Source organism: Drosophila miranda, assembly GCF_003369915.1.
Source record: "Drosophila miranda strain MSH22 chromosome Y unlocalized genomic scaffold, D.miranda_PacBio2.1 Contig_Y2_pilon, whole genome shotgun sequence".
NCBI classification, from domain to species: domain Eukaryota; kingdom Metazoa; phylum Arthropoda; class Insecta; order Diptera; family Drosophilidae; genus Drosophila; species Drosophila miranda.
This window is the reverse complement of record NW_022881614.1, coordinates 28,303,654-28,311,803: the sequence shown is the minus strand read 5'-3', so window position 1 is coordinate 28,311,803 and position 8,150 is coordinate 28,303,654. Positions and strand designations below refer to the sequence as shown.

Below are 8,150 nucleotides of genomic sequence, written 5' to 3'. Positions count from 1 at the left end.
GGAGTCGTACTCCCGGCACTTATTGCATTTCACATTACGATCGGTTCAGAACCGCTCATCACTTTCACGTTAAACAATTCGTATAATAATAACCTAAACCTTGCAATCTTCGGTGGATGCCAGGGGGAACATGGAATGGACTTGGATCACGAGCTTAAAGTAAGCTGGAATCAAGTGTTGTGTTTGATATTTTAAGCTAAACAGGAACTAAATGGATTTCGTTTCGGCAAACATTTCTCAACATTTCATATTCTAGTTGATTTGCTAAGAACATTATTAATTTCTATAATATAAATATGTATATTATATAATACACTAAAAGAAAGCGCTTCTCAGTCGGTCTAAATGGCATTGCAGTCAGATCTGTGAAAAGGCGGGACCCACACATTTATATTTTCTCGAGGAACTCATCCAGATTGAGATGCGACGGTATCCTCGATATCCTCCAGCTTGATATCGCTGATATCAACTTAACAGATGCGCGTGTACAATTAAATACAATATATAAAAGTGTACAAAAAAATAGAAGCAGCCGCTTTAGCTGGTTACTACCGCCTTCGACAACTTGTTCTTGGGGAGATCAAGGGACGGCAGTCGCTGAGTTATCATGCCCGTGGCCACAGTAGCTCCATTCTCCCGAACGGTAAACGCCTGGCCCGATGTCATGACCATTTTTCGCAGCAATGTAACCCGAACCTGACCGTGCTCACCCGGCATTAGCATGGCCTCGCTGGGCACTGTATGATTAGTTATTAGTTGGGAGCATAGTTTAATAATATTAAATCTCCTCCTCACCCATGTCAATGCGCGCTGGGACATTCCACGTCATGCTGAACAGCTGCTGGATGTACTTCGAGAGCATCGGCTTAAAGCGGCCACCCTCGGCACGCGATAGCAAATACATAGAGCCCTCAAAATGGTTCGAAACATCCTCTGAGCCCGATGCACAAAGAAGCATGCCTCGCTCCACGGCGGAAATTTTAATGCCCCGCAGAAGAGCACTGACATTTTCGCCGGCCAGGGCCTGGGGGACGCTCTTGCTAAAGATCTGTATGTCACTGACGCTCGTTTTGAGGTTCTGATTGAAGCCAAACAGATCTGCATCGGCATTGGTGGCAGAATGGTGCCCCTCTTGATGGTTCCCACAACCATTGTGCCACGTCCTGGAACAGTAAATGCATTATCAATTGGCAGGATGAATGGAGCCTTCACGTCGCGTTGTGGTGTTGGTATATAGGAGTCACAATGCTGCAACAGCTTCTCAATGGCCGGTACTCCAAATTCCGATTGATCCTCGCGGAGTGCTAAAAGGGTTGAACCACAAATGACTGGGCTGTTGACGCCATCAAAACCAAAATTACTCAGCATCTCGCGCATGTCGATCTCCACCAACTCCAATACTTCCTGATCTACTAGATCGGCTTTGTTGATAAACACCACAATGCGCTGTATGCCCACTTGCTTCGCTAGCAGCAAATGTTCGCGAGTTTGGGGCATTTGTCCGTCCGTCGCCGCCACAACGAGTATAGCACCATCCATTTGGGAAGCTCCTGAGATCATCTTCTACATCCAGTAGAGAAGGACAGTTAGCTGCTAGTTAATTCTCTGAGTTGGGTAAGTTCACCTTTATGTAATCTGCATGCCCGGGACAATCGGTGTGGGCGTAAGTACGCTCCGTGGTGGCGTAGCCGATGTGGCACGCGTTTATGGTTATGCCCCGTGCCTTTTCCTCTGGCGCCCGGTCGATTTGGTCGTACGAGCAGTATTCAGCCAGTCCCTTATTGGACTGGATTTTTGTAATGGCAGCAGTAAGCGTCGTTTTGCCATGGTCTAAATGACTAATAGTTCCCACATTACAGTGCGGTCTTTCACGTAATTTAGTCGCCGGGTTCTGACTGCCACTGGTGGCCAATTGACGGGTGCTCCTCCAGCTCCAGCTGCAGCTGATTCCCTTGACAACATATTTCTGGGAGACCGTCTGCCGAAAAACAGCATCACATTGATGCCACAACTTCGGAAGAAACCCTCTCATTTCTCAGTCAAGCCAAACGGAACGGGAATAAATATGCACGTAACGTGTTTTCTCAATCAAAACAGGAACAGCTGTTCATACAGTGTTACACAATGCCCAGCACAATAAAGAGCAGGGGACCGTTTGAATAAATTCTAGCAAATTGCAATTTCAAAATGTATTTTATTTGTCTGAAATGTCGTGAGATTGTGGGAATGTATGTTTAAGTAGGGAGTCGTTGGTAGTCTCAGCTCCTTTCAAAGTGTTTTTAATAATCTTATGGGTGCGCCTCATGTGAACACCTAAGCTAACCCGCTCAGAGAAACAGGTGCTGCAGAGTGTGCACTGAAGCGTTTTCTCCCGGTGTATGTGCCGATGCTTGACCAGGGCGTTGGCGTTCGTAAAGGCTTTCTGGCAGACATCACATACCTTGTCGCGTATATTTAAGTGCGCCTTAACATGATCCTTGAGATCGCGCTTGGTAAAAAAGTCTTTGGGGCACATTGTGCACTCAAGTGCACGAATTTTGGTGTGCACGGCGGTTACATGCGTGCTCAGTTGAATCTTTTGTCTTAAAGATTTTCCGCAGAATTCGCAGATATACGGCTTGTCCATATGTTTCTCATCATGAGAGCGTTTGTGAGTGGCTAGTTGGCTGGCAAAGGCGAAGCTTCGACTGCAGATGTTTTGCTCATGTGAACACGCTGATTATGCTGTTGCAGATGGCACCGTCTCTCGAAATTCAGCTCACACAAGGGGCATTTAAACCAGCCACCATCGCCTAGTTTGTGATCTTTGAACTGATGTGCCTGCAACGCATTATCATTTCGCAAACATGGCATTGTAACTTCTGGCGGAACGTCTTCGTCGGCATAAAGTTCTGGCACCTCTAAATGTAGTCTTTCCAGCCGTCGATAGGCCGACAGTCTGAACCTCAGTCAGATTCTTCATCTTTCGAGAATACCACTGGCGTAGGCTTAGAATGCTGTCGTACACATCGTAGTGGGTGATAACTCCCAGTGGAACTTCTGAGGAGAGCACATCTGTAATTTCTATATAAGCATTTTTACGCTCACTCAGACTCGAGAAGTTCTTGTGGGCCGGATCGTACAGGTGCGGAAATTTGGAATACAGTTTAATAAAAAGACTTGTCAACAGATTTTCTTCCGTAAACAAGAGCTGCAAGAAGGCAAGTTATTATTAAATTATCGCATATTCTTTTAAATAAAGCTAACCTTGATCTTGCCATCGCCGCCATCGTCATCGCTGTCACCTTCCTCTACAATTCCTCGCTCCGCCAAAAAGTTGTATTTTGCATGATAGTACAGTGGGACCCTGGTCAGTTTTTGTATCTTTTTTTTGCCGCGTTATTGCTGCATATTGAGAGTGCAGACTGGCTATAGACTTCTTCAGTCTATAGATCGTCAGATGAATGTTGGCAGACGCTTCTCCAGAACTTCTCCATCAGGGACTTGTATGCATCAGTACGTTTTTCTTTGTTTTTATAGCACTCATCTGAAGGATCCCAAAGGCACGGATGATCTCTATAGAGCTCGATGAATTGAGTAATACGTGGACTGCGTCGGTAGAAAGTTGGTTAAACTAAAAATAATCCAGACGACGGTTTGGGTCAAAGTTTTCACCTACAAAGGGGTCATGTATGTGCTTACTTTTACTACTGGCGAGAAGTCTGTTGTTGTATGTGCTCGTGCTCCTTCCAGTTCGCATGCAACCGGCATTGATGGGGAGTCTTCATCATCGCCTTCGTCTTCATCGGATGATATGGGAAGATCCACAATCATCCCCTCGGCTAAACAATCTTCATCATCCTTCACAGGCCCACGCTGCTTTGTCTCTGTTGGGGAGTTGTCACTGCTCTCACAAGCATCGAAGTCACTATCACTCGCTTGATCCTCTTCTCTATGCCGCTTAATGTGCAGGACGAACTCCTTCCACCTCTCAATACCCATTTTCACGTCACAGTCATTGCACAGCCCACAACTCAAAACGAAATGTTCGTATTTGCTCCGTGCTAGAATGTTTCCACAAATCACCATTATTAAATCACATTAAACAAAACAGTAAACACGAAAAAAGTTCTACCGATGTAAAACAGCTGCTGTTCCAGTAGTGCTGGGAAACGAGAAAAGTTTGATGTGTTGTATTTGTGTGGTGTACACAAAATTTAAATAAATTAATAAATAAATAATCACATTAAACAAAACAGTAAACACGAAAAAAGTTCTACCGATGTAAAACAGCTGCTGTTCCAGCAGTGCTGGGAAACGAGAAAAGTTTGATGTGTTGTATTTGTGTGGTGTACACAAAATTTAAATAAATTAATAAATAAATGCGCAACGTTGTTCAACACTGACATTTTCCGAAGCTTCTGGGGGCGCCTCACACGCCTACGAAGACGGCGCGAAGAAATTCCCAAAGCTTCATCAATTAAGTCGAAAAACCTGGAATTTACTGCATGGCGTTCCGGAATAACTCTTAAAACGGCTCTTGGAACTCCGTCTGGACCCTGAGAAGCATGGCAAGCATAGGAAAGACAAGGATGGCGACGGAGAAAGCGACGGGAGTTAAAATTCGCATGGGAACGCTGAAAAAAAGGGAAGGAGAAGCTAAATCCGCCATGCGGGTAGGAGTAAAGATGGCGGCAAAAACGGCTCCGCAGCTTTTGGCTTCTAAACTGCTGTGCAAGAAACCAAACTTGTCGACGAACGTGTCGACAAACATGTCCACGAACACGACAACAAGCATGAGAGAGAGAGAGAAGACTGACGCGGTTTGTGTGGCTTCCGTGAGTACGAAAAACGGAAGTAACCGCAAAATCATCGTTAGCAAGTATTATGAGGGGCATAAAGGCCCATACATTGTTTGTATCGACAAAATGAGTGCGAATAATGCCAGAATTGCTATAAACCAGTTTGATCTATCCGATCTGCTGCTGAAGCAGGGCATTAGCGATATCGAGGAGGTTGCTAGAATGGGCTATGGCAGGTGCAAGATTGTGTGCGGGTCGGCGGAGTGTGCAAACTGGCTAGTGGAAAACAGTGTTTTCGCTGCTCAAGGGTACTCAACCCGAATCTTTAGGCACTTCGTCCAAAAAGCAGGGTTAATTTTTGGGATCCCCGGGCACTACTCGGAGGAACAGCTAGCGGAGCTTGTAACCTCGTATATCCCAATTGAGGAGATAGTTCGGATTACGCGAAGGGATAGAGCATCGGGGGAACGTGTACCTACTGGCAGGGTGAAACTCTGGTTCAGAGGAGAGCAGTTACCAACCAAAATCAATTTTCTATAATCTAAAGTAGAAGTGAAACCTTATTCAATGTTTCAGGTGTTTTAGGTTTGGCCATCTGGCGCAACATTGCAAGAGTGGAGCGAAATGTTTCAAATGCGGACAAGATCACAGCAAAGATATTATCTGCTCAGGGCTGGTCTGTGCTAACTGCAAGGGGGAACATGCTGCCACCCACCCGCAGTGTGAGGCCAGGAAAAAAGCGTACGCCATTCAAAAGTGTATGACACTGGAAAACCTAACTAGAGCTGAGGTCAAGGCTAGATATCCGATCCTTTTTGATAGAACTTCCCCCAACCTAAGGGATCAAGGGGAATTTCCTAGACCCAGTTGGCAAACTAACCGCTCCCCTGAATTCTTAAATAACAGCTTAGAGTCCGCCAGGGAAATTCATTCTGTTACCTCTTTCGCGGAAGTGACCAAATCCAATAGGGTTGCCGCCCGGAACGCAGAGGCGGCCAAGGCAGCAGCCAACATGGCAGAGTGGAAGAACTCAATAAACTCAGACTGCGTCCAAATGAGCGAGAAATTTGTTAGATCTTCATCCGTGGCATCTTCTCTGGCCCAGGATAAGCTAAACGCACTAGGAGCCAAACTCACAGTGAAAAATTAGAAGAGTTTTTCTAATCAATTACCGAAAACTTTGGGTGGCTGTAATTTAAATTATTTATTTGGCGGGGCGAAAAACTTGATACGCTCGATCAAGGTTGGCGAACAACTATATTTTCTTCACAATTCAAATCTCTTACTCTAGCTAACCTACGGTGGCAAAGCGGGGCGAATTCGCCAAGAGCGAGAGAGCGAGCTTTTATTGCGCTCTAGCCTAGCCCTAGCCTAACTTACACTAGACTTCATAATTCAGATCAATAACTAATAATTGTGGCCATGGATGGAAGGTCACGCAACACCGGCCCCGTTGAACGCCTGTATCGGCTTCAACACATTGGGAGCGGCGCTAATTTGTGTATGGGCCGCCGAAAAATCGCTCCAGTGCTAGTCCTTATTTCGACGACCCTGACCATGCCGTCCTCTCCTGCGTGCGTGGCGATGACCCTCCCCACGAGCCACTCCTGAGGCGGCAGATTGTCCTCGGCCACGATGACGAGGTCTCCTTCCTCGAGGTTCGGTTGCTGCTGGTGCCATTTTCCCCGAATTTGCAGCCCCAGGACATATTCGCGGGACCATCGCTGCCAAAACGCTTGCCTGACTGACGAGACAAGTCGCCATCGCCGCAAGCAACTGAGACTCTCCTGGTCCGGAGTCCGCAGTGCTGGGGGGGCGATGAGCGACCCGCCTGTCAGCAGGTGCCCGGGTGTTAGGGCCTCGCCGTCGCTTGGATCTTGGCTGATGGCTCCCAGCGGCCTCGAGTTCATTATGGCCTCGATGCCGACGAGGACTGTGGCGAGCTCTTCGGCGGTTAGGAGCGCGCTGCCTACCGCCCGTAGGAGTAGGCTCTTGACAGTTTTTACACCTGCCTCCCATAGCCCTCCCATGTGAGGAGCTCGCGGCGGTATGAACGCAAATTCGCATCCGTTTTTTGACGCGAAGTCGCGAATTGCGTCTCCTTGCTCCTTGAGCCTGATCCGCAGAGCGCTGAGATGGCGGCTCGCTCCGACGAAGTTCGTCCCGTTGTCGCAATGAACGACTTGGGGATATCCTCGGCGCCCGACGAACCTTTGAAAAGCCAACAAGAAACAATCAGTGGTTAGATCGGAAACTATTTCTAGGTGAACCGCCTTGGACGCAAAACAAACAAAAAGCGCAATGTATGACTTGTATGGGGGCCTTCCGCGAATTTTCAATGTCGTGTGCACTGGTCCACAAAAATCAACGCCGCAAATTGAAAATGGGCGGAGAGCACGGAGTCGATTTGCGGGTAAATTCCCCATGAGTTGCTTCAGCAATCGAGGCTTGCATTTAAAACAGCGCATACACGATCGAACTGTCTGACGGCAGACCTCCTGAGCGTTCACTACCCACACGCTCTGTCGAAGGATGCTCACAAGTGCTCGTGGGCCGACATGAAAATTCGAGTGGTGCAGATGACGAATATAGCTTCGCACGAATTGCGAGCGCTTAGTCAAAAGCAGAGGAAACTTGGCATCGTATGATATAGGAGCTTTGGCTAGTCGCCCCCCCACTCGCAACAACGAAAAATTGCACCAAGTCCCTGCGTCTTCATGGATGAATGGGTTCAACCGCTGAAGACTAAGACCAATTGTAGATCCTTTCCTAACCTTTTCAATTTCTCCTTGATACTCGTGATGCTGGATGATTTCGACAATTTTATAAAAAGCTTCATGGTATTCGGTCGGTGAGATAGTTTTTTGACATTTAGGCTTGGGTCTTTACATTTTCTTATAAAGCGGAACACATACACGAACACTCTAAGCAGTTTGAGGTGTGACGAGAATCCCTCGATGACATCTAACAGCTCCGAACTTCGCACAGCCGCGGTCAACCCGACCGCAGTCTTCCTCTTTTCCAGCTGAAGATCATCGGAGTGTTCGAAATGAGCGTTCTTGGGCCAGTTTTCTTCTTCCTCTTTCAGAAATGATGGTCCTTCGAACCAAATTGACTGAACGATTTCGTCGACGTCACAACCTCTTGAGACAATATCTGCTGGGTTCTGTTTCGTGGGTACATGCCGCCACGTAGCATCATCTGACCACTCTTGAATCTCAGCCACTCTATTTGAAACGAAAGTCGACAACGACGATGGATGAGACCGGATCCAATGGAGAGTTACCTCTGAATCCGACCAATAAACGACTCGTTCAATGGGCACGTTTAATAGGGGCTTGATTCTGTGACAGAGATCTGCGAGAAGGT

General features: G+C 47.1%; 1 protein-coding gene and 1 pseudogene across 1 annotated transcript; both read right to left on the bottom strand.

Moving 5' to 3' along the window:
- Window positions 1-256: 256 nt before the first annotated feature.
- Window positions 257-2,048, bottom strand: LOC108158112 (elongation factor Tu). The gene is given in 4 exon segments (XM_017290288.2): window positions 257-737; window positions 796-1,117; window positions 1,120-1,563; window positions 1,625-2,048. Coding segments are annotated over 4 exon segments (1,374 nt in total). The 5' UTR covers window positions 2,033-2,048; the 3' UTR covers window positions 257-537.
- A 112-nt stretch (window positions 2,049-2,160) lies between these two features.
- On the bottom strand, window positions 2,161-4,158 carry LOC117193620 (annotated as a pseudogene).
- Between the last annotated feature and the right edge of the window lie 3,992 nt (window positions 4,159-8,150).